This window comes from Zootoca vivipara, chromosome 15 (genome assembly GCF_965207765.1).
Source record: "Zootoca vivipara chromosome 15, rZooViv2.hap1.1, whole genome shotgun sequence".
NCBI classification, from domain to species: domain Eukaryota; kingdom Metazoa; phylum Chordata; class Lepidosauria; order Squamata; family Lacertidae; genus Zootoca; species Zootoca vivipara.
Genome location: NC_142598.1, coordinates 23,647,130 through 23,672,789, shown reverse-complemented (window position 1 = coordinate 23,672,789; position 25,660 = coordinate 23,647,130). Strand labels below are relative to the sequence as shown.

The 25,660-nt window shown below is 41.6% G+C and overlaps 2 protein-coding genes and 1 long non-coding RNA gene across 17 annotated transcripts in view; 1 reads left to right on the top strand and 2 right to left on the bottom strand.

The window, feature by feature from the left end:
• Positions 1–2,400, bottom strand: part of HOOK3 (hook microtubule tethering protein 3) — a 58,522-nt gene extending 56,122 nt beyond the window's left edge. For all 3 annotated transcript variants that reach the window (XM_088658533.1, XM_088658534.1, XM_035097011.3), the window contains exon 1: positions 2,087–2,400. Coding sequence is in view for 1 of the 3 variants with exons in the window: in XM_035097011.3 (XP_034952902.1) it covers positions 2,087–2,143 (57 nt within the window). In the remaining 2 variants the exon portion in view is untranslated. The remainder of the gene's footprint in view (positions 1–2,086) is intronic.
• On the top strand, positions 2,386–25,563 carry RNF170 (ring finger protein 170). 13 transcript variants are annotated; one of them, XM_088658542.1, is made up of 9 exons: positions 2,449–2,599; positions 3,909–3,958; positions 13,592–13,681; positions 15,841–15,984; positions 17,096–17,171; positions 19,092–19,197; positions 19,809–19,882; positions 21,314–21,418; positions 22,753–25,563. In XM_088658542.1, the coding sequence occupies exons 3-9, from the start codon at positions 13,677–13,679 to the stop codon at positions 23,020–23,022; spliced, it is 780 nt and encodes a 259-aa protein (XP_088514668.1). In that variant the 5' UTR covers positions 2,449–2,599; positions 3,909–3,958; positions 13,592–13,676; the 3' UTR covers positions 23,023–25,563. The 13 variants fall into 13 exon arrangements, with proteins under 13 accessions (XP_088514667.1, XP_088514668.1, XP_088514665.1 ...); XM_088658539.1 differs by having other exon boundaries at positions 2,481–2,599; positions 13,587–13,681; XM_035097445.3 differs by having other exon boundaries at positions 2,481–2,599; positions 13,587–13,681; positions 19,089–19,197.
• LOC148683418 (uncharacterized) overlaps positions 9,803–25,660 on the bottom strand; it is a 52,224-nt gene continuing 36,366 nt past the window's right edge. Inside the window, exon 3 of the long non-coding RNA XR_015947226.1 lies at positions 9,803–10,177. This is a non-coding gene — a long non-coding RNA (uncharacterized LOC148683418). The remainder of the gene's footprint in view (positions 10,178–25,660) is intronic.

Below are 25,660 nucleotides of genomic sequence, written 5' to 3'. Positions count from 1 at the left end.
GTTGGCAAGTACAACACTGGAGACAATTTATGCCCCCTTTCAGCAACCACAAAACTATCTATGTCCGAACATAACGCATTCAATATGTAGCTGTTAAAAATCAAAGTGCAGTAAGACAGCACAATAAACTCTGCATACATTCATTCGTTTATTTATTTGTTTATTTATTTATAGGTTCAATGTTTATTTATAGGTTCAAGAGACAAATTTTCACCCAGCAAAGTCCTACTGAAGTTGTATAACATCCCTGGTATCCATGTACTTTTTGCTGACAACCTGAAGGTAATTTAGTTCTAGGGATAACAGATCACATATTCTTGACTGGTGAGGCAATTCTAACCCCTCAGATATGTCAGCTGGAGAGGTTAGACTGTGGCATATCTTCTCACCCCAGAATAAACCATGAAATTGGCTACAACTATTTGTTTCTTAGGGACGCAGGTGGCGCTGTGGGTTAAACCACAGAGCCTAGGGCTTGCCGATCAGAAGGTTGGCGGTTCGAATCCCCACGACGGGGTGAGCTCCCGTTGTTCAGTCCCAGCTCCTGACAACCTAGCAGTTCGAAACACATCAAAGTGCAAGAAGGTAAACGGCGTTTCCATGTGCTGCTCTGGTTTGCCAGAAGCGGCTTTGTCATGCTGGCCACATGACCTGGAAGCTGTACGCCGGCTCCCTCAGCCAATAACGCGAGATGAGCACGCAACCCCAGGGTCGGTCACGACTGGACCTAATGTTTAGGGATCCCTTTACCTTTACCTTATTTGCTTCTTAGCCATGCAGGTTGCCTTTATTTTCTCTCTGCATAGTGCTCTACAAAAGACTGAAAAGTTTGACAACATGGAGGTATACCCCAAATATCTCCAACAGTGTATCTCTGTGTTCGTCACTCCTAGCTCTAGATTTGTGGGAATAATGCTCCTCTAATCCCAAATACCTGAAGTCTCTTTAAAATGGAACAAAGACAACCTACTGGTTTTAGATAGACAAAGCACACTACAACAGGATGTGTGGGTAGATTTCTCCCCAATGCCTAAATTGCTTGGATGTCAAACCACAACTAGATAAATACTCACTTCTCTGAAATTAGAAGATTATAAGTAATACCCCACCTTCAAGAGAGAGAGCTATGTTAGTCTGTTGGAGAAAAACCAAGAGTCTTGCAGAGTCCAAGCAATAGTAGCCTTTAAGTAGTTTCTCTCCAAGAAATATGATTAGGTGCAAACTGTCCCGCTGGTAACCACAAGTGCAAAGTTTTGCACAAGTTTATACAAACACTAAAAGAGACTGGTGAGATTTAAAGGGAAGCAGAAGCTGCATTTACAGCAAAGCTGTGAAGGGAGATGGCGAAATGAGCAAGCCCAGCCCTCTCATGGCTTTCTGCTTGATGACATGAACGCCTTCAAAGGAAAAGAAAGATGGGGCTGCATCCAATATTAGTCATAGTCCATACAGACCTATTGAAACTAATGGACATCAAATAGCTTAGATCCATTAATTACAGCTGGTCTACTCTAAGTAAATTTTGCTGGATACAATCCATGGGGGGAAGAAAGGAGATATGAGGTGTTCTACTGTGCTTTTTCACACACTAAAAAAACAAAACAAAAACCAGGTGGACCTTCACAGGGAAACCAATGGCTGGTTCCTTGAGACTGTGTACCTGCCCAATACATGCTTTGCAGAAACTTACTTGCCACATTCGCGCTCTGAATGTTGCATCTGAAAACAAATTAATATATAGAATCATACCACTCACTATATGCGCAGAGTGAGTTGGGAGTTAAGCCCGGATGAATCCAGAGGGTTACCTGCATCTGAATAAGCAGGATGAGGCTGGACACATATTAGGGGGCCGAAGCCCATAACCGGGGTGAGCGAGGCAAAGCGTGTGGAGCCCCTCCTAGGAACAGAGAGGAGCAAACCAGGCATTGCAGGGCCCAACTGGGAGCTCGAGTTAGAGACAGAAGGAAGCCGCCCAGGCACCAAACCGGGAAAGGGATGGAAGATGAGAAAGCACAGGCCCAGGGGGCAAAAGCTCCCGGGGAACAGCACCTTTCCCACCCCCCACAAAGCCTCGGTCACTCACCCAGGTGAGCAAGCTCTCCCCGAGCTCGGCCCGCTCCAGGCTCTCCACATTGAACATGGTGCAGGCCGGGCGGGGCTTTTTCTTACAGGCGAGGAGCTGCCGCCGCCGCCGCCTGGGCCTCGCAAGGTAGAGTCTTCGAGAGGCGCCGGCCCGCTTTCCGCCGCTCCCTTTCCGCCACCTCCTCTTTTCTTCTCTCTTCCCCTCAACCCAGGCCGGCACAGCCGGGCCGGGCTGCTGTGCTCTGTAGCGCAGACACGTCACCCGGGCCCCGTCGTGGGGGATCCGCCCGCTCCGCTGGCACACCGGCCGCCGACAAGGCGCAGGCGCCCGCCGGCCCACTAGGCCCGCCTTCCCTCAGTCACGCCGCGAGGGAGGAGCAGCGCTCGGGTTGGCTGAGGCGCGCGGGGGGGAGCGGCCGAGGCTGACACTGCCGCCGCCGCCGCCGCCGCGCCGCCGCCGCCGCCGCTGCTTCTGGTTGCCAAGAGGCCTCGCTTGAGCCCGTCAGGAGCTGAGGTACTGAGTGGCCGAGCGCTCGTGAGGCGACCCGCCGCTCTCACTTTGGCGCTCTTTCCCGGCGCGGGCCGGCTCCTGTCCCGCCATATCCTTTCCTTTGAATATTCTTCCCACTCGTGTTCGCTTGGGCTGCGGCAGCTTTTCCTGAGCCCCCTCGGCGGGACGTGATCCTTATTCCGAGTCCTGACGGTTCTCAGGGGTGACTAGGTCGGAGAAACGAGATTTTTAGGGAAAAAACTTATTATTTTTTTGGGGGGGGAGGGAGGTAACTTTAGGGTTCCTTCGCGCCAGGCCTCTCAAACGGTATTATGAAATATTTGCTAGGGGAGAGGATGCACTGAAATGAATAGGGGGAGTTTTATCCCACACCCCGTTGGTTTTATTTTACTGTATTTTTATTTGGCAGGGCAGAAGTACTTCGCTGTAAAGGGGCGTTTCCCCAAACTTGGGTCGTCGGCTGGCTTTTTTTTTGGACTGCAACTCCCGTCATCCCTAGCTAGCAAGACCAGTGGTCAAGGATGGTGGGAACTGTAGTCCAAAAAAAAACACAGCTGGAGAAACGACACAAGTTTGGGGAAACGCATTTCTCGTCCCCATAAAGTATTGAAATGCTTTATTCCATGCCGCTTGCGCTAGAAAACTTTTATTTTTAGGCTGGTTGTTGTTTTTACTGCTGAAATTGCTTTTCTGGTAAGCAGCTGCGTTTTGAGTGGGTGGGTGTAAATTTACCTTGAGGTGGTGGGGGGGGAGTTGCACTCCTTATGGTGATTGAGGAAAGAAAGGAGATCTGAAAATGGATCTGGTCTATATGCAGTCCCAGTTTTGAGTCTTGTGCACTCTGGAGGGTAAACTCTGAGAACTTCTCTTTTGGGTGGTGCTGTATTAGGGTGTGTAAAAAATACAGTGAAACTCCTATCTGGGATTAACTGGGAATAACGTGGCACTTCTCAGCCACTAGTGCTTTCGTGCCTTCAAGAGTTGCCTTGTTACTCTTGCATCTTCATGCATCTCCTCACTCCAAGGTAGAAAATGACACACATACACACTCGCCTTCTACCTGGTCACACCGAATATCCATCTAACCTAGTATTGTCTACTCTGACTGGCAGCAACTCTCCAGGCCTCAGAAATCTCTCCAAGCTCCTGATACCTGGTGCCTTTAACAGGGCGGGCTTACTAGGGAATTGAACTTGGGACCTGCTGCATATGACTCATGCTAACTACTACTGAATTATGGTTCACAAGGTACAATTTATTGGAAAACTTGCTCTTGCAAGCCCCACTGAAATTAACAATTGTGTTCTTGCAGAAACTTTATTAAATATCAGTTGGGATTGCAAAGGAGAAAGACCTACAGAGGTATGTTGGGTTTATTGTTGCTTTCTGACCCTGGGGGAGGGGGAATTTAGGAGTCTGCTTCTGTGCTTCAAATGAGAGCTTGTGGTCCTTTTGGTCATGGGGGGTGCAGCTGTTTGGAGGCCCAGGAGGATCTAGAGGGCCAAATATTTGCTACCCCTAGAGCAGCTTTACACGGCTTGGAGTTTAATGCTCTTAAAGCAGCTTCAGCAACCAGTTCATTAGTTGATTCAACTCTCTCACCTACTGTAATTACAAACTACTAAGTACAAATCATTGCAGACTCTTTATACCAAGTTAGGCCATTGGTCCATCAACCTCAGTATTGTCTACAATGACTGGCAACAGCTCTCTGGGATTTCAGACTAGGGATATTCCTAATTCTACCTGGGATTGAAACTGGGACCTTCTTTGTGTATAGCAGAAGCTGCACCACTGAGCTGTGGCCCTTCATTTACTGACACCTCTGCTCATTCTCTGCTTATTTATTAAATGTTCTAGGTAGATACCTGTCTAGTTTATGTTACAGGTAGGTAGCCGTATTGGTCTGACGTAGTCGGGGGGAAAAAAAATCCTTCCAGTAGCACCTTAGAGACCAACTAAGTTTGTTATCTAAAGAAGTGTTCATGCACACGAAAGCTCATACCTATGACAAACTTAATTGGTTTCTAAGGATGCTCCTTTAATTTAAGGATTTTTTTATTTTTTGTTTTGTCTCGTTTATGTTACTCTATAAAGGACCATGTAGACAACTATATAATAATATAAAAAACCAGCTAGAATTCCTGCTGTATCCGAAACATGCACCGAGAGTGGTTGGGGTGGGGTGCACCCTTCAGTAAAATACCATGTATACATAATCACGTTATACAGTTCTTCATGCTAATGAACAGGAAATAGTTTTTATTTACAGTATTTCCTTTGGATACTTGTATCTTGCTTTATAACCCAAATAGGCTCTCAAAGCAGTTACAAAGTATTTTTATAATAAGAATAAAATTTGACTCAAGTTACCCTTTAGAAGTTACTCTTTAACTTGAACCAGCTTTCTGTTCCACATATAAGCTGATGGTGAAATACACTCCTTCATCATTTAGATTTTGAGTGTGCCAGGGTGGTTAAAATTATGTCCACTATGTGTCCTTATTGTAGTCACAAAGAGATAGTGCACTCACATTTAGAATTTGCTAATACAGTATGTAAGAAGCACCTCAATCAAAATAGTATAGGCCAACATTTATTGGAGATTCTTGAAATCTAGTATATCCTGCACTGAAATGGAGGTTGCATTGGGTCCTTCCAGATTGTTTTATTTTCTTATTCCAAAACATTGAATGTTGTAGGTAAGTTTTTAAATGATTTTCCTAAGTCTTTACATGGAACATTTATTTCAATGTTTAAGCTGTATTGCATTGTTATATTTAATTATCCTTTAAGATCTATATTGTATAGATTCAGTTTGTATATATTTGTGTCTCTTCATTTATTGTGTAGATAATTGATGTGAGGCTCTTAACAGTGTAGTAAAGACACTGAGTAAATGAAGTACAGTACATGTAACTTGCAACTTATGCAATTAAACTTGCCCACATTCGGTTTTATGTGCTCTGTAAATAAAAATGGGGGGGGGGTTGAAAAGGGGTGGTTGTTCAGGGAGGGGGCGAGATTTTGACAATCACACCTGCCATGGAACCCAATGTGTTTTGACTACTGTATATTCCTGCGTATAAGACTACTTTTTAACCCAGGAAAATATTCTCAAAAGTCGGGGGTCATCTTATTCCCCAGGTCGTATTTCATATACGGCGAGTATAACCCAAACTCTGCATTTTAACTGGAAAAGTTGGGGTCGTCTTATATGCCCAGTCTTATACACCGGAATATACGGTATATGTGATTTTGGCTTTACATGCTATCCTTGGAACATAACCCCTGCCTAAATTTAGAGTTACCTGTACACAAAAAATGGTGTTTTCCTAAAAAAGAATATATTACCAAAGATTCCAGGCCATTCTTAGTTTTCAGCATTATTTTCAGCATTATTTGCCAACCTCTAGGGAAGAATTAACTCAAAATGCTTATTGGAACCTTCTAGTTCCCTGTTGTGCCTTTGTAAATATGAAAGAGAGTAAACACACAGTATGAGAAGGTAGCAACAAACCTTTGAATTGTTGTCAATGGAGAAAGAAAGAAATTCAGCATGAATGTAGTTTCTCTTTCTTGCCTGATGAGAGGTGTGGTGGCAATTCATACATCTTCCCTTCTTAAGAACAAGTTTAGCTACCGTATATGTTCTTTCTGGATGTCCTCCGGCTTAGGAAGGGATGCACCTTGGTGCTCAGAACAGTGAGAACATTCTGTGGGCTTTTCAGAGTGCTAATGTAATACATTAACATATCAATAGATCAGACATCTTTTCTGAGTAGCATGAGTCTTGAATTCATCTGTGCCTTTAGTAGGACTGGGATACACATACTGCTTGTTCTTGGTTTTCTTTGCCTTTTGGTTCCCATGTGTAAACAAAAATATAAAAGCATTAATTTTTTGGGTTCATGCTCAGTTGCTCTGGTTTGGTACCAATTCATGCCAATAAAAGTTCAGCAATTGATTTGGTACACATAATGTAACTAGTACAATTCAGGTTCACATGAGAAATTTAAAAGGCACATGATGCTCATTGCAATGGAGCAAGCCAACAGTGTTGCAACTAAAGGTGTCTTCAGGCATTCTGCTGAACACACATAGCCAAATCCAGCAGTGGTATCTTTTCCCCTTTTCTTGGAGGAAGGCTTGTTACCTTCCCCCATCAAGATATAAACCCTCCCACACACTGGGTTTATTTTATGTGCCTGTTCTGGTTTTGTGTGAGTCAGAGAGTTTTGTTGCTTAGATGAATACTTATTTTTTTGTATTTGTTTTTTAAGTTCCGTTGTAGTTCATACTCAACAGAGACTTTCTGTTATGGTTCAGTTCTCTTATGATTTAGGGGAGGAAATGTTCATTCTGGTTTTTGATTCAAGTTTGATTTGACTCCCTATTCTAAACTAAGTAATGTCTCTACCATAAGGGTTCTCCCCGCATACAGGCTGAAAATTATTGAGCACCCGCCCCAACCCAGTCACTAAATGGTGCAGGAGCAGAGCTATTAACACAAAGGAAGCAGATAAAGACAAAGATTGGCATAATCAGCTGGCAATTACTAACTGCATATTCTATTGCTATACAATCCACTTTGGAAATTGCCATCTGCTGCCATTATGTTATTGGTTCTGCCCAAGCACCACCATTTTGTGACTGATGGGCCTCGGTAATTTTCAACCTCTCAAGTGGGCCCTGAAGGTAGAAATTTTGAGAACCCCTAATACAGACCACTGTTTTCCAAACTGTATTATAGGAAACACTTATGTTCTTCAGCAAAATTATGGAATTCCATGAAAAGGTATCCCTACCAACCTTTCTCTGCTATCTTGACTTGCAGAGTCAAGATAGGAATGGGAGGTTCCTGCGGGAGTCATGCTGCTTCAATAAGGCTGCCATGATGACCCACAAGCTATCTACTCTAGATAACAGATTATCAACAAATTAAAAATTGGATTTGGGTTCATGGGGTTAGACTCTAGCTTTGCTTTGTTCTCAGTGTCTTGGGCAAATTGTTAGCAAGGTACCCGCACCAGCTTTTATAACTAGCAAGTCCCTTGATAACTATTTTGTGGCAGTGATCACTAGCCCCAAAAGGTTGGCATCCCATAGGCCTAGGGTAATTTAGTTGGTATAGGCTGCTGGTGAAGCAAATATTTGCCCCAGAAGAGGCCCCGGAATTCTCTGCAGTACACAGAGGGTTCAATAGTAGATGCTCAGGTTCCTCAGCATACAGGCATTCTTAAAAAAGTTTTCTGAAGGTAGAAAATCTGAAAGTCAGTGGTGTAGAAGATAACTGTTGGTTAATCTTCAAGGAACAATCTTATAAAATGTGAATTGCAGTAGAGAAATCTAATTTTAAGGCTTTAGCTTTAATTGGTCTTATCTGAATGTTAAATTAATTTATTGAAATTTTAATCAGAAATTAAAATTTTATCACAGATTGAACTTTGTCTGATGGAGGTGAATATCGTCAGTTTGACATGTAACCACTCACCAGGGTGGATTTGATTTAAATCAAACTGATTTAAATCACGATTTAAATCACTAGTCAGTAAGGCTTGATTTAAATCATAGTTTTCTACATAAAGACAAATTCTTTATGTACCGTGTTTCCCCTTTTTAAAGACGTAGTCATAAAGTAAGCCATGGCAGGAGTTTTAAGTATTTGCGAAATTTAAGACATACCCCGAAAATAAGGCATACCTTGTTGCTTTCCTTTAGAGCCTCAGAGAGGCTTGAGACCAGGTGGGAGTGGGGTGCATGAATTGAGCGCATCGCCAGGCAAGCCGTGCTAGGAGGACTCCCCCCCACACTCTTCCCAGGACTTTTTTCCACTCCGGCAGAGCGCCTGGATGGGGAAACCCCTTGGTGTCAGGAGGCCTGCTAGCCCCTTCTGTGCCGCCGGAGCGTAGTGGGCTGCATGGCCCAAAGCTGAGCGGCGGTGGGAGTCCCGCGGGCCCTTCCGCGCCGCCGGGGCGACGGATGGCGACGGGAGCGCTGCTGGCCCATTCCGCGCCGCTGGAGCGTCGTGGGAAGCATGGCCCGAGGCAGAGCGGCGGCAGGAGGCCTGCAGGCCCTTCCGCGCCACCGGGGCGACAGATGGTGGCGGGAGCGCTGCTGGCCCCTTCTGTGCCACCAGAACGTTGTGGGCTGCATGGGCCAAGGCCCGCGCGATGGACGGCGGAGGGAGCACTGCTGGCCCCTTCTGCGGGCGAGTTGGCGGCTGATTGACAGGCGGCCTCGCCAATGCCTGGAGGGAGAAGGGCGGCAAGGAGCAAGCGAGGGAACTCCCACCTTGCTCCGCCTGCTAATGGAAACGGCCCGGGGTGGGGAGGCGGGAGTGCCTCAGGGAGCGCGGCTACGGCGGTGCTAGCTGTGCCTCAGGCACCGCCGCCGCCGCCGCTTTGCCCAAAAAACCCACGGGGGTGCTCGTCGGGTGGGCCACGACGAACTCGCCCCGTTCCCTCTGGAGTCAGGGTGCCACCGCCGGTGCCTCCTCCTGGGGCAACTCCGCGGGACTTCAGTGTATCAGTGTAAAAAAAGCGTGTTTCCTCAGAGATGTAGCGCGCAAGGGGGCTGGCTGGCTGGCTACTCGACCTCCTGAGTTTAAGGGCGCAGAGGAATCCCGAAGGGGGTCCCTGCGCGCACCCTCGCCCACCTCCGTGTGCGCTCAAGTGGGAAAGGAAGTTTAGCTCCTCGAGCTGCCGCCCCTTATGAATGCGTGTTTCGGTGGTGTGGACAAGGTGTGGACACGGGTCTCGTTTCCCCCTCATGGGACAGGGCGTACACAGGCATCTTTCAGACGACCTGCTTTGCGTCTCTCTCATCTCTCCCCCCCCCCGCTCTCCCGCCTCGATTTCGTGCCCCTCGGCTCCCATGTTAGCGATGGGATGGATGGCAGCACCCCGAGCCAGTAAGGTACCGGACTGTAATAAAAACCTAATAAAAAATTAAGACATCCCCTGAAAATAAGACACCTTGTGTTTTTTTGAGGAAAAAAAGTTATAAGACGGTGTCTTAAAAAAGGGGAAACACGGTAGAATAGGCTAGTAGATGAAGGCTGGTAGATGTAATAGGCTAGTAGATGAAGATTTTTAGAATAACAACTTTTCATATTAGTTTTTTTATCCCCAGTTTAATAGGTTAATCATTCATATTTGGACAACTTTTCTGTTGTACTTAGGAAGGAGAAAAATAATCATTACCTTAATAATAACAATTTAAATATTTATTCAACTGAAACAATAACATTACAGCATATGTTATTTGCTTTAAAAAAATCCATGTTTGTTAACTAATTTGGCTAAACAAAAACAAAATATATATATTTAAAGAAACTTAGACTGGCAGCCCAGCCTACACATGAAAAACTTAAATACTGTCCACTCCAAACAATCAGAAAAATATTGTTTCTATTCACTGAACTTCTTGAAGCTTAGCACTGAAGGGCTTGATTCTGTATTCATAGGTTTGTAGAACAATAGGATTAAGGTCTCTTTTCTCAACTCTGCTCATGTTATAACATTTTTGCTGTGAAGAAGAGGCATGTGATCTCTGCTGAGTCAAATTCAGTTTTGAGAACTGCAAAAGTAAACCAAGCATCTGTGATAATATCTTGTAGGCAGAGAAACTGCCCAATAATCTTACAAAAACTTCTGGAAGAGCATGACATTGTGAATGGATTAATGGAATTTATTTACCAAAAAAATTAAACATATACAACCTTATTCTACATAATTAAAAATCTAATCTTTATTTCATGATGGAATAACCTTTGGACGGTAATATATTTTCCTCAAAAAGCATTTCATTTAAAAAAATCCGATTTAAATTTTAAAAATCCGTTTTTTAGTTTTTTTTAAAAAAAATCATTGATTTTTATCCACCCTGCCACTTACGCTTGCCTAATTTGATGGGCAGAAGATCCAGGCATGCCATATAGTGGCACAGCAGCAACTGTACCTCTCCTAGTATCTTTCAAGGATTTGAAAAACCGTGAAATGAGCAACCCATGTGAAAAGTGAAGCAATGAAACTGAACAGCAGATAACAGAAGTTCTTGGATTGTGCTGCATGCATGATGTAAAAGGGTAGCTAAAAGAAAGTGAGAAGCAGATAATTTTTCCGTACTCGTTCCTACTATTGAACTTCCCACTCGCTAGAGAGGAAATGGAAGCTACAGTTATAATACTTTGTAAAGTTCTGATTGCTGCACATCAAAAAGGATATTTGGTCACTTGGAGTTTTTTAACTTAGAAAAGAGGTTGGGAGACGTGTAAATTATGCATGGTGTGGAGAAAATGGCTAGGGAAAGGTTTTACTGCCTCTTGTATGATACTAGAACCTGGGTTATCTGATGAAGCTGAAATCTAGACAAAATAAAGTACCGGTATTCACTCTTATCTGCACACCTCTATTTAGTTTTTCTTTCTTGGTCATGCTAAAGTGTGATCACACCTTGGAAGAATGGGACAAAATGTTGGCATTTTGCTTTTACACTTATTGGTTAGGTGATCAGCATATTTATTTAAGCTCACTTTCTTTAAATTATAATGGTTACACTATAGACACCCCTGCCTGTGCTTTACTACACAGCCAAACTATTCAGGGCAAAAAAGATTCCAAAACAGTTAATTATAGGAGTTTGCAATCAGTTAAATGTTATAAATTAATTTTTCACCATGTTTCTATTGTTCAGTTTAAATTGATCCTCCTGGAAATAGAAAATGACAGTACAGAAGATAACTCTTACATACATTTTTGTTGCTTTCCCCATCACACAGATGTGAGCCGCAGAAAAGCCAATTTAAGTCTTTTTTTATTAAAATGGCCTTGATGAACTCAGGAATGCAGATTACCAGACAACAAGTATTCAAGGCAGCTATAGAAAAGGGCTACTTGTATACTCAAATATTAAGAGTCTTACATACCCATTGTGCATTTTACATGAAGAGCAGAAGCTGTGGTTTGCCACTGCCATCTGACAGTGCAAACCTATAAAGGTCTACTGAAAACTATATTTAATTGAGTTCAATGGGACTTACTCCCTGGTGAGAGGGTATAGGAGTCTTTTATCTAACATTAAGAAAGGAGTACAATAAATGTAGTTACTCTGGAAGGATATAAAAAGATCAGGGCACATTATTTGAAATTACGTAACGCTTGTGCTGAAATTAGCTGGACCTGCCTCTAAGGCTAAGCAGATGCAATTAAGATTTCATTTTATTTTGACTGGCCAGTTACAATTAGTTATTGTATTCCATCAGGCACTGGAGGGCATTCTAAGTATTTCTGAACCATGCCATGAGGCAGATTTCCAGCTTTACCACATGAGAAGCATTTAACAAAGTATTTTCAGTGTCTCTTATTACCGGTAGCTATCTACTGTATTTAAAAGCCTAGTGAAATAATACATATGCACCAACATGTTTTTTGTGACCTTAAAATCCAGTGCTTTTTTTAAAAAAAAACTTTGCTCACAATAATAAAAGCATCTGTTGTAATTAAAATGTAGCTGTTTTGTGGTGCTTTGTTCTTATTCAAGAAGCAATGGAAATAAAAAAAGAATGTGAAGAACTTGAGTTTTTTGCCGTAGGGCCAGTAAACTAAATCAGCCTTCATAAATTCTATTAGCTAAAGGCAAGAAAATTGTTTTTCTCCCCTGCACTTTGCTTTCTTGTTGTGTTTTTGATTTTCGTAGCAAACTGTCATCCTGGTTTTGCTAGATAGTAAATGCTTCTGCTTTTAATAGCACTCACCAGTATATGTATGTATATTTGTAAACACTGATGAGACTGCAGTTGCTTTTGGTCTGTCTCCTTTCCTTGGATGCATACCTTAACCAAGTACTGTTCAAAATATTGTGACTCACAGGTTATGTGCATATTTTCTTCTCCATACTCTCTTCCTTTTTAAATGCAATTCCCCTGCTGGATGTACCTTTGCAAGCTGATCAGTAGTAACATTAACCCAATTGTAGTTTAGGGTTAACTATGGTTCCTCTTTAACCAACTTGAAACCATGGTTTCAGATCCTATTTCAAGCACATCCCTGTTAGGGTTAAGTAAAGTTCATCTCACTTCCCACGCAACAGCTAACCATGGGTTAGGCCCAACAAAACATTTGCTCCATAGGGAAGGAGTAGTTGTTCTTGATTGCTTAACCCATGGCTTTGGAACTGGCAGTATTACATGTTTGCCAGCTCCAATACATGAAGAAAAGGAATTGTCCCATCAAATATAGGACAAATATAGGGCAAATGTTCTTTTCTTGGATAAAATAACTTTTACCATCATTTTTTATATACGACAACTGATTAAGCACTGTTCTGTGTGATTCAGTGAAGACAGTTTCTCACATCTGTCTATTCCTTTCACTAGCCCATTATGTAGGAGACCTCAGTGAATTGGAGGACAATAGTGAAAGATCGTCTCCATGTAGCTATGGCCCAGCTTTGTACCGGAATGTGTTACAATAAATGTTAACAGATTATAGGGAGATCCTATTGAGGTACAATAAAATCCAGTCAATCTCAAATATGCATTTTTAAAAGCAGCCCCACGTCAGTGTAAACCTGATTTCTTGTCCCACAAAAACAAACCCAAAGAGGTAAATAGTTCTTCACATTATGGGACAGCTTGGACTTGGCTATGTCTCTGACAGGAAGCTCCATAATTTTGGGCAGCCATTTAAAAAGCCTCTGCCTACTTGTTTATATTGTTTCAATCATGGCTTTATAAATCTTAGCTCTTTCTAAAGGTAGTCAAATTTCACCTCAATTTCTTAATGTTTGCACCTCTGTATGTTTCTTGAGTGGATAGGGATGATTCCATCCAGACCTGACTTGTTTTATATACATACAGCTGCACTTTACTCTATGTGGGCATAGAAATGACTCAAGCCTATATCTGCAGGTGCGAAAATAATGTAATCATATGCTGCGTTGAAGTATATTTTTAAAAGTAGCCTGAAAATATTCTCTTTTTTCCAAGTACAGCACAGCGGTTTCTCAGATACTGTGTGTGAGACATTTGCTGTGGGCCTGAAGAGAGCTGCTAATGACATGGTGCTGAGTCTTCCAGATGAGGTAAATAGAAGAAGTTGATGTTGTCAATGTCATATCACTAAACAAAAGGATTTATCCATTAGCATTTTCAGTTATGTCCTTTGAGGAGGGGAAGCTTATCTGAAAATCAATTTATCCAAGCATAAAAAGGAAAAGGGAAGGCAAGCAAAGAAATTGGCATAAAATTATCATTTTAAATGCATTTATACATCTCACCACTGCTACTACCACTAATATTTTTTTTTCATTTGTACCCCGCCCATCTGACTGGGTTGCCCCAGCCACTCTGGGCTGCTTCCAACATATATAAAAACGTAATAAAACATTGCACATTAAAAAGCTTCCCTATAAAGGGAAGCCTCAGTGTTATTAAATGCATTTAAAGGTAAGGTAAAGGGACCCCTGACCATTAGGTCCAGTCGTGACCGACTCTGGGGTTGCGCGCTCATCTCGCATTATTGGCCGAGGGAGCCGGCGTACAGCTTCCAGATCATGTGGCCAGCATGACAAAGCCGCTTCTGGCGAACCAGAGCAGCACATGGAAACGCCGTTTACCTTCCCGCTGTAGCAGTTCCTATTTATCTACTTGCACTTTGACGTGCTTTCGAACTGCTAGGTTGGCAGGAGCTGGGACCGAGCAACGGGAGCTCACCCCGTCACAGGGATTCGAACCACCGACCTTCTGATCAGCAAGCCCTAGGCTCACTGGTTTAACCACAGCGCCACCTGGGTCCCTTATTAAATGCATTTACTATTAGCTAATTTCCTCCCAAAACTGGGAAAGCCAGCTGGCAGTGCAACAGAAGATTGAAGTGGTCAGGATGGAAGATAGGAGTAGTTTGGATGAGGAAAGTGCTTGAATCAGTCTGCCATCAACTTCTCTGATATCTTGATAAATTGCATAAAAATGGGGGTGAAAGTACATTATTGTACTTCTGTATTGCAGAAGGAGTGGCTTTTTCATCCATTCAGAAGGAACTTGAATTCTAAGTGTGTGAGCAAACAGGAGACCACGGTTGTTCAGTGGGAAGGGGAAGGTGGCCTGCATATGCTCAGATGGACTTCCCCAGGACTCAGACCTGGTGTGGAAAACAGACTCCTGGGCTAAGGCCTCGTGATGTCTTAGCACAAATTAAGTTTCCAGACTTTGGGGGAGGAGTTTGGAAAGGAGAACAAGTAAGGACAGCCTGTCTGTAACACAAGTGGAGGGAGAAAGAGCATGTTTTTTGTGAAGAGTTGCTGGAAAACGGAAAACAAAGCATGGATTATTGTATGGAGGGGAACACTGTGTATATGTTCTCTGGTTCAGTTGTCTCGCAATGGAGGTGGATTTAGTACTCAATTTCAAGGGAGATGCTGGAGCTTTAATCTATAGGGCAGATATACCATTACCCTGTAATCCTCTTAATTCTGTGATGACAGGGAAGGCTGCAGCTTTTTAATGCTGGGGGGAAAGCACTCTGTATATGCCCTGAAGCACACACCATTACTACTTGTTTCTGCTTCAAAAATTCTGTGCCATAGCTTAACTGACTGATTTTGGACTAATAACTTATTACTGTGCCTGTGCTGCCTAGCTGTTAAATGGGACTGACCTCCTCTAAAGGATAATAAGTGCCGTATACTGCATATATGCATACTATATGTGCTTCTCTTACTATGTAGCACATGGCTTGTCTATCTGCTTTTGATTTTTGTCACTTCTAGTTCATACTTTCCAATGAGACTGGATTGTGTTGGATGTGTCATTAGGCTATTGGCTATGCCCACTGACTATTGTCCCGGTTGTCTCCATGAAGCACATGTCACCACATGAAATAATAATAATAATAATAATAATAATAATAATAATAATAATAATAATAATTTATTATTTGTACCCCGCCCATCTGGCTGTGTCTCCCCAGCCACTCTGGGCGGCTTCCAACAAAGATTAAAATACAATAAAATGCCATGGAGTTTTAGAATTCTGGCAAGGTATGTGTGACATGGTGTTTGGCCATGTGGAAATCTACCAGTGTGCCAACTTGTCACAGAATACAGTTTGATTTTAAAGTTTGGAGACCAGTGGCAACTTCAAGGGTTTTTTGTTTAGCCCTCTTTAGTTGTAGATGTGAGCTAAGCATGAATAATTTTATGTGCATGTATAAATCCGAATGCATGTCTTTCCTGGGTTCTAGCTCTGGAATGGCCAGCCAAGAAACAGAAGTTCAGAGATTGATCCTAGATAGTGATTCAATGATCGAAGGAATAAGTGACCAGGTCCTGCTGGCAGTGGTGCTCAGCATCACATTCCTTGCTGCACTGGCATACATGCTTTTAAGGTGAGATACTGGTAGTATTTTACAATGACCTACTGTATTACCCACTGTATTCGTAATGTGTCAGGCATATGTATTTAAAGTAATTTAAAATATTTTTAATGATACAGCACACCTGTTTTTGACTGCACATTATTGGAAGCAGCACTTCAAAGAATCAAACCAGAAAGTCAATAGTAGACTTGGGTTGATTAAAATCTCCCTTCACCCACAAAGCTTTTACTGAGCTTGGGGCCAAATGAGATGACCTCCAGTCCTGCATGCTACTCATACTTAGTATATTTACAACACTAGCCAAATTGGGGAAGGAGACAGAGAAAGCATCTTTGCACTGCAGAGTTACAAATATATATACATATATACACCCTAACCTGAAAAACCAGTCATAGAAATTGTATATGTTAACACCCTTTGCCTAGCTAGCTTGGAGCATCAACTAGCATAATAAAACTATGATATTTTCCCACCCAAGTTCTCTGTTTCCATAGCTGCTGTTACTTAAAACTGAAAATTCAGCTTTAAGGTAGCCCATTTTCAAAATTAATATATGAAGAAAACTAATGAAGAATACTTCACTAATGAAATTCATTAACATAAAGGAAAAGGGAATGATGGCATTACTTTCATCCTAGAGCACAATCCTGTGCATGTCTGCTCAGAAGTAACTCCCACTGAACTTGGTGGGACTTACTCTTAGGTAAGAATTAGTAAGATTGTATCTTTGAACACAGGGTTCTTTTTTAAAAGCTTTCCATTTATGTGCTAATAGTATTTTTTAAAAATAAATAAATACATAGTTGTATCTAATGAAGCTCTACCCAGAGTAGACACATTGAAATAATGGACCTAAGGTAGTCACGGTCATTCATTTCAGTGGGTCTACTCATGAGAGTATGACTAGCATTGGATACTACCCTTACTATTTGGGTCAGGGGGGGATTTTGCTCTGAAGTTTGGATCAAGTGACTTACTACTGCATAAAATGCCATTGTCCTGTAGTTAATTGGAGTATCTTAGAATTTTGAACATGCTAGATGAATTCCATTGTGTATAGCTCTGATTTTGAAGTGTTTTGTTAGCATGTTGTGTTATGCACTGTATTTTCTCTTAACAGAAATGCCCACCCAGCTATTCATCCAGAAAACCAAGAGCTAGTGAGAGCAATTAGACAACAAATACAATCAGAACAGGTATAATGCTATCTGCTCTTCCTTGCATAAATTGCATTTGGTGCCAACTCTCAGATAATTGCTCATGTGATGACCAGGAGGTAGATAAATCTGAACCTCATGGATTATAACCAAATCTGGTTATAATTACACGGATGCTGGAGAATAGAATTCATGTCTCATGAACCTTTTGTAATAGCTGGAGACTATTCCCTCTGTTTCCCAAGTTCAAGGATGGGTGCTGTGACTTATGAAAACAAAATGGCATAGCATATGCACAAGAAGGAAGCATTGGCATGCTTGAGGCAACACCGAGAGTGACAGAGGTACACATTTAAAAGAAAGGAAACATTTGGGGGTTGGAGGAAGCCCAAAAGAGGGGGGGGGGAAATGACTCTGTATGTGTGCAGTCCTATGAGGGAATGGTGCTAAGGAAGAAGCAAAATAAAAACACAGACACAACCATCCCTCAGGTGAGGAGACTTCCCCATTCTCAGCAGGCTCCTTGCCTGAGAATGGGGAGCTTTGAAGGTGCAGGTGGTGCCAGCTGACAGTCAACCTGATCTGCAACTTCAAACAAGTTAGAACAGATAATCATGCCTCCGGTGTGGTGGTGTAGGCAGCAAATAAAGTTTACTTCATAGCCTCCGTCACATCCCAACGTAGCCACTTGGTAGAACTCGTCATTCTATGGCCATACTACCCTGAACAGGTCCAATCTTGTCTGATCTCGAAAGCTAAGCAGGGTCAGGCCTGGTTAGTACTTGGATGGGAGACAGCCTGGGAATACCGAGTGCTGTAGGCTTTTGCCTCCTTTGTGGGACATAGGTGGCGCTGTGGTCTAAACCACGGAGCCTCTTGGGCTTGCCAATCAGAAGGTTGGCAGTTTGAATCCCCGTGATGGGGTGAGCTCCTGCCAACCTAGCAGTTTGAAAGCATGCCAAAAAAGTGCAAGTAGATAAATAGATACTGCTCCAGCGGGAAGGTAAACAGCGTTTCCGTGCGCTGCTCTGGTTTCAGTGTTCCGTTGCACCAGAAGTGGCTTAGTCATGCTGGCCACATGACCCAGAAAAATTGTCTGCGGACAAATGCAGGGTCCCTCGGCCTTAAAGTGAGATGAACACCACAATCCCAGAGTCGTCTGCGACTGGACTTAACTGTCAAGGGTCTACCTTTACCTTTTAGAACTCTTCAGCGAGTAGTCCATCATGGTCTGATGAAACCAGCTTCAGTACACAGAAGACTTGAACTTTCTGGGAATGTGCTGACTCTCTTTTGCTAGGCACTTTGAGGACAAAATCACCTCCACAGCAACCTTTATGGTGTTGTTAATGTGGCCTTTCCTTGTATCATCCTGCTTGAACCCTTAGGTCAAGTTTATTTAATTACCGTAGTACCCAGGGAAGCACTTTGTGTGGTGGCACCCATACTTTGGAATCCACACCCAACAATTGGTTCTTTTAGCCAACTCCTTAAGACTTTTTTTAATCCAACAAGGCCTTTTCAGGGTACATTGTTAGATAGTTTTCTCATTGGTTTTACAGATTAATTAAATAAATTCTCCTTGCTTTAATTATCTTAGTGTTTTGTTTTTACTTTTTTAGACTCTGTAGACCAGGCATCCCCAAACTCCAGCCCTCCAGATGTTTCGGGCTACAATTCATCCCTGACCACTGGTCCTGTTAGCTAGGGATCATGGGAGTTGTAGGCCAAAACATCTGGAAGGCCGCAGTTTGGGGGTGCCTGCTGTAGACTAACAAGTTGGGTTTCTGCCCTTCATTTTCTACTGTATGATTGTTCTTATGTAAGAATAAAGTCCAGAAAATATACTTGTGAGAAACACATTCTTCAATTCTTGCAATAAGGATTAGTTTGCAGCTTCTGGCAGGTACAGCAATTTGCTCTGCTTGAACAGGTGACACATCTCATTTCTTCCAGCAGAATGTACTTGAAGACAGACAGCGTTTCTATACTGATATGTCATGCCCAGTATGTTTACAACAGGCTACATTTCCCATTGAAACAAACTGTGGACATCTTTTTTGTGGTAAGCAAAATATGTTTTTGCATTACTTATTGCATTCTGTTACACTGGTAAGATGAGTTGAGTAAATGATGTGCAGAAAAAGGTGCTTATGAAAATGTGGATTAGTTTTCCAGCAGCATGGAATTCCCCTTTGATTGTTTTCATTCAGCTGACTGTGTTAGATACTAGTTGTTTCTAACAGGTATTTAAACTGTGTCCAAAAAATAAATGATAATTGCTATAGCGAATATATTAAATTGCTGCCCATTTTTATTCCTGTTCCACTTCATATATATTATGTATTATGTATTATGTATATTTGGCTCACAGCAACTCATAATACCAGTTTCATAAGAAAGGTTAGGCATCATTAGCATTTAAAGCTGACAATCACTTAAAAATGTAGATTGACACCTATTTCAATATTGTTTGTAAAGATTTCTTAAGATATTGATTTGCACAGATGATTTTATGTGATTTGGAGAAAATAGTCATTTCACCCCACAAAAGCACACTTTTGCTTCAGCTTATCATTTGGATCAGCTCATCATTTTTGAGTGTTTGTTGAAATAGCAACTTCTATTTGGGATACTGTCAGTTTAAGAAAATTGTAATGGTATCATTTTATTTAGGTTCCTGCATTATTGCATACTGGAGGTGTGGTCCATGGGGAGGTGCAATACATTGTCCTATCTGCAGGCAAACGGTAATAAGCTGATATTCAAAACTCTGGTGTTAACTTTTGGTAACTTTCTCTTCAAAGTTTTTACATGTTTATGTTTCAGGAATATACAGAATAACATTGATACCTGAGTAGAATAGCATTTGCTTTAGAATCTAATGCTAGGCATCATTTTAGATTATGAATCCCAGAGCAGTATCTACCTTTGTAGCAAAGCCAACTAATAATCCCTTAGCACCTGCACATTTTTTTAAAAAAATTTTTTAAGACATTTATTTCAAAAAATCTCTTAAGTGGGGAGGATAGTGATGTCATCCTCAATTACAAAGCAACCTACTGCTGTGTCCCAGCTCACGAAATAATAGCAACATGCTGCCATCTATATGTTTTATAGTGTACTCAAAGTGAGCAGTTCTTATGGTATATGCCTCATAGCAAACACAGGACCGAAAAACTCCTGGATTTCTTCCTCCCTGGTAATTCCTGTTTCAGAGAGAACATCATAACAGCTAAGCATCTTAAAGGGGGCAAAGCAGACACAGTGAAACAAGATGAAACAGATGCCATGGCAAGCTTAGTCTCATAGATTTGTGAAGAACTAGCATAAGATTGGTCTAAAGTTCTTCTATCTCTAAGAGAAGATATCGCTAAACTGACAAAACCACGTTTATATTCTACATAGAATTTAATACTATATATTCTTATATAGTCTTGCATTTCTGTAATAATTAAAAGCTCTGATTCCCGCTGCATGGGGATTCAGTGGCCTGATGCTATTCCTCCTTTGTAATCAAAATTTAAGGCAAAGTTCCCATGGCAGAATACAGCTCGAGGCTCAAGTTCTTGGGAAATCATGCCTCTGTAATGATACATGTGTTTGTGTAATAATACATGTTTGTGTGTAATGTGATATGGGACATGTGTAGTCTTGGTAACATTTTATGCGCAGGTAATAATTTAACATGTTTTAAAATCTCCTTTGTGCAGCCATCCAGATGAATATTTATAGTGAGATGCTATTTTTATCTTGTGGGCTGTTTCCTGTTTTGCTTCGGACTATGGATAATGCTACTCTAGTGTATGGGACTACTTTGCAAGTGCTTCACACCTTGGTTTCCAGAACTGTCAAATTTGTTTGAGCTGTATGGTATGTGTAACCCCAGTTACACCTAGTAGGAATATTTACAGTACATATTTTGTTCTTATGCTAGAGCATATCATTTGTTAGGGTATGGCTTTTCTGTAACCTTTTAAAATTTAGGTGGGGAACCTGTGGCTTTTCAGCTCCCATCATTCCTGAGCAGTGGCCATGGAAGGAGCGGTGGATGGAAGTTGAGAATCCAACAACATTTGGAGGGCCAACAGGTTCCTCACCCGTTTTAAAATCACTGCAGTGGAAAGGAGGGGGGGAGTTTGCATGCAGGTATTAAATGATCTATTTTCTATTGTGTTCAGGTAACTTTATTTTTACCACTCTTCAATGAGGAACAAGAGGATGCTATGCAGGTGCTTCAGGCTGTTGACGATTACAACAGGAGATTCTCAGGACAGCCAAGATCGGTATGTGTGGGGATAGAGTCAGTGGGACCTGGGGTACAAATTCCATTCACCAGTACAACATTACAGAGCGCTGGAGTATCTCTGAAGTGGCTTGCAAGCACAGGCGCCAGTCCCTGCCCTTCCCCACCATTAAGGTTGGAAGGAGGAATGGGCTTGTTTGGCTATAGTGCTTTGAAGGTACGGTACTCAAGAGGATAGTAGCAAAAGGACAAGCCCTAGCTTTGTTCTTTAGCTCTGGAGAGAAAGGCCTGGGTTTGTGGTTTTGCAACTGGGCTTCAGAGACAGGTCCGGTCGTCCTTCCAACCTTGGAGATAGAGAAGAGCTTGTCCCCACGTTTGTGCTAGGGTTAGTCCCCACCTCATCCCTTTCTAGCTCCAAGATGGAGAGGAGAACTGAGGCTGTTTCCATAATGCACTGTGTAGTGTAACTCTAGGAACAATCTTCCCCGCCGCCTTTCCTAGCCATAAGCTTGCATTTGCGGTGAGGGAGCAAGGGATTCTCTTTGCATTTGTACTGTGTTGCAAAGGTGAAGGAAGTAAACAATGACCTTTGTGGTGAGGGATCCAGAAACTACATTTTTTTTTGGTCAGCCAGCAAAACTAGCCAGATTTGTGGACCCCACAATAATAATCCCTGTTGATGTGGTGAATTTTCGGGAATAAAATAAGGAATTTAATTGAGAAATACTAGCTTTAGAGGCCCCAGGCATGGAGTGTTCCCAGCTTTTGTATGTCTTACAACCCTTTAGAGACTCACCAAGCTTAGTCAGAAAAGAGTTTATGCTATGTTACAGTTAAGAGAGGGAGCTGCAAGCCTAAAGGCTCCTTGTTGAAATCTTGCCCCAACCCATTAGCAATGCTTTGGCAAGCCACACTCTCTCACACTCCCCCTCTGCAATCTATTATGATTAATAATATTGGTCTGCCTTCTGGGTTCTTTTGGGTAAGCATTGTTGAGATATAAAGCATTCTAACACTTAGAGAAAGTGATGTTTCAATATTGAGTCTTATTTAAGTATGTTTTGTACTGAATGTAAAACCTTGAAAAATAATTTGTTTTTCCCATGTGTTTGTTTAATCTTGCACTTGGTATATAAAAAAAAAACCTGATCCAAGATGCTGTTTATATTCACAGTCCCAATGAATGAGAATATAGATCTTTAAGAGGGAGGTACTGGGGGAAAGGGTCATGGACACAGTCCAAGAAGGAATTATACTATCATGCTTTTTCACCAATATTACAATTTGTGTAAATGCATGTGAGCTTGTAATATATGTGTCAAAAGTCCCTGAGATAACATTTACCAAAAATTGGTATTTCTACATTTTGTTTAGATTATGGAAAGGATTATGGATTTGCCCACGTTATTGCGCCATGCATTCAGAGAAATGTTTTCCGTTGGCGGTCTCTTCTGGATGTTCCGCATCCGAATATTCCTCTGCCTCATGGGAGCTTTGTTGTACCTGGCATCCCCCCTGGATTTTCTCCCCGAAGCCCTGTTTGGAATTTTGGGGTTTTTAGATGATTTCTTTGTGGTGTTTCTGCTACTCATCTATATATCTATAATGTACCGAGAGGTTGTAACACAGAGACTGAACAGATGAAGGCAAATGTCAGTGACCAACATTCAGGAGCACTAAGGGGGGGGGTGTGCTTAACTAAATGAGCCACTATGAAATAATCATCTTGACACATTTTCAGTTTCTGCTATTAAATAGCTTCTAGCCAAACATCTTATGTAAGCATGAAAATTGTCATAATGGTGATAGTGAACTGGATTTTCAGTGTCTGTTATATAAAAAGAGATCTGATTCAATATGTAATATACTGCTTACATATGTTTACAGTGGATGAGTAATTATATGTTATTCAAGGTACCACCAATTATAAGGGAAATTCTTTTTGAATGTTTAACAAAAAAGTATTTGGTTTAGCTGGACATGTATTTAAGGCACTACTCAATGTACAGGTTTTTTTAATTCAATGCACAGTTTCAAAGACTGCTTAATGTCTCATTGTGGGTGCTGAAGTGGGAGGGAATTGTTGGTTTTTTAAATAAACTAGTTTAGCATCTCTGCCTATGCAGTAAGTGCTCAAGCTTGGGCAGCAGCATACTATTGCACAAACATTCTAAGTACAGTATTGCTTTAGCTGCAATTACATACATCTCTCCATATAACATTTGTACCTTGCTATGTGTCCATGCCATGATTCATGATGGTATGTGTTACAGATAATTGCTTTTTACATTGCAGGTTCAACATGATGGCTTGGATAAAATAAAAGACAGCCCATCTCAAGAGGGGAATATATAGTATAGTATAATGTAATCTTAACTAAATCTTTGAACTTGAATCAAAACTAGGCTCCCTGATCATGTGAAATGCTATCTGCTAGTGATTAGCTGAAATCTAAAACTGAATGTTATACTTGAAATAACTTCTCGTAATGGGGCCTATCACTGCCTAGAAGATATACCGTATTTACATGTGTGCTTGCTTAGAAGTAATCCTTATTAAACTCACTGGGACTTGCTTCCAATTAAGCATGCATAGAATCGGGGTGCGTACCTTCTGAAATGCTATGAAACACCTTGTTTGAGATGCTTACCCTCCATCAAATTTAAATGGTTCTTGATGCAGGAGAGAAGTGTTGAACAGGTGCAGAAGCACACCTGATGCTATTGCGTTTGAGACTGCACTTGGGCATGCACTGATCTGTGAGCCACTTGCCCCCTTATGTCTTGGACATACAAAGAACTTTGGCACTGGTGCTTTGAACAGCCCAGGAAGAGAAAAGATAGCATCCCTTTATTATATTCCTATGTACAAGATTTACAAAACACACCCCAAAATGCACAGATTAGATGAAGGGACTTGAGGCTACTGTGCCTGGAATGCTCCTTATCACTTAATCAATCATGAAGTCACAGCCTTGTTTGGCCAGTTCTTGCCTCAAACGGTCATTGGGAAGACAGCATTTTGGCATCACTAGAGACAGAACTCCATAAGAGAGAAAGATATGGGATCTTCTGGAGCAGGGTATGGGATCTCACCCCACTCCTCTCTGGTATGAATTTTCTACACCAGCATTAACACCAGCAACACTAATATTAACTATAGTTAATATCAATCAAGGTTTTATTTTAAGCAGCTTCACTCTCTGTTTTTTCCATACTGGCAACACCTGGCTGGTGTTAACTATGGTTGAAGTCAGTACCAATGCAACCCTTAGCCATAGCAGGGAAATTCATGCCAGAAGAGAGGAATGTGAGACACCACAATCTACTCCCAATCATATAACCATGGTTAAGGGAGCAAGAGCATTCTGTGCACTGGTCCTTTAACATGTTGCTTTGTTTAAGGCAGTAACTCCTTCAATTTGATAAAATCCTTGCCAAAGAAAACTCACCCCTCACTTACTAACTGTACTCTTTTTCTATTAAAGTCCCTAAGTAATTGAAAATATATTTGATCCCCTTTGTTACATATTCCAGACAAGAGCATATTTTGAAATATTTGTGTTGTCCATGCATCCATTTCCTTGCAGGGTATCTTGAGTGACAATGTAAACATATGAACATGTATCAAAATATAAGTTAAGTGCATTGAAATACTAACTTTTGTAGAGTGGGGAGATTTCTCTCTAGTCTCAGTTTAAGATCCTGTGCATGAACAAGGCAAAGGTTCTCTTAAAATGCAAAGGCGATTTCATTCTCACAAATGTTAATTGTTTCTATGAACTTAGTATTAAATCTCCAAAATCATGGCTGGGGAAAATGTTTGAATGTATTTAATTCTGTCTCGAGATTTACATTTGGTTTGTTCTATCTCTACTTGACATGAATGTTAAAAACAAGGGAAGGAAAGAGAGTGAGTTTAAAAAGAGAAAACACCTCCATCAGTTTTACTGTTTTGTAAGGCTGACTCTAGCTCCTTTCAATACTTCTGCTTACTCTTGTCATCACTAGTATGTGATAGTGATGTGTTGCCTACCTCGGCTATGATGCCAGCCTGATGCACTATACAAATCTTGGTTTATTTTTGGTCAACCCAAACTCTATGTAGAAGTCGGGGGAGAAAATATGAAGGCACTACTGCGCGTCAAGAAGTGTAAAGCCTAAAATAAAGTATATAAGAATATAAGTGGGCTGTTTCAGTCTTTGATGTTCCTCTAAAACATCCAAAAACAGTTGCAAAAAGAGGTTGAGTCAAACCCTAGTACATATTGCCTTATTTATTT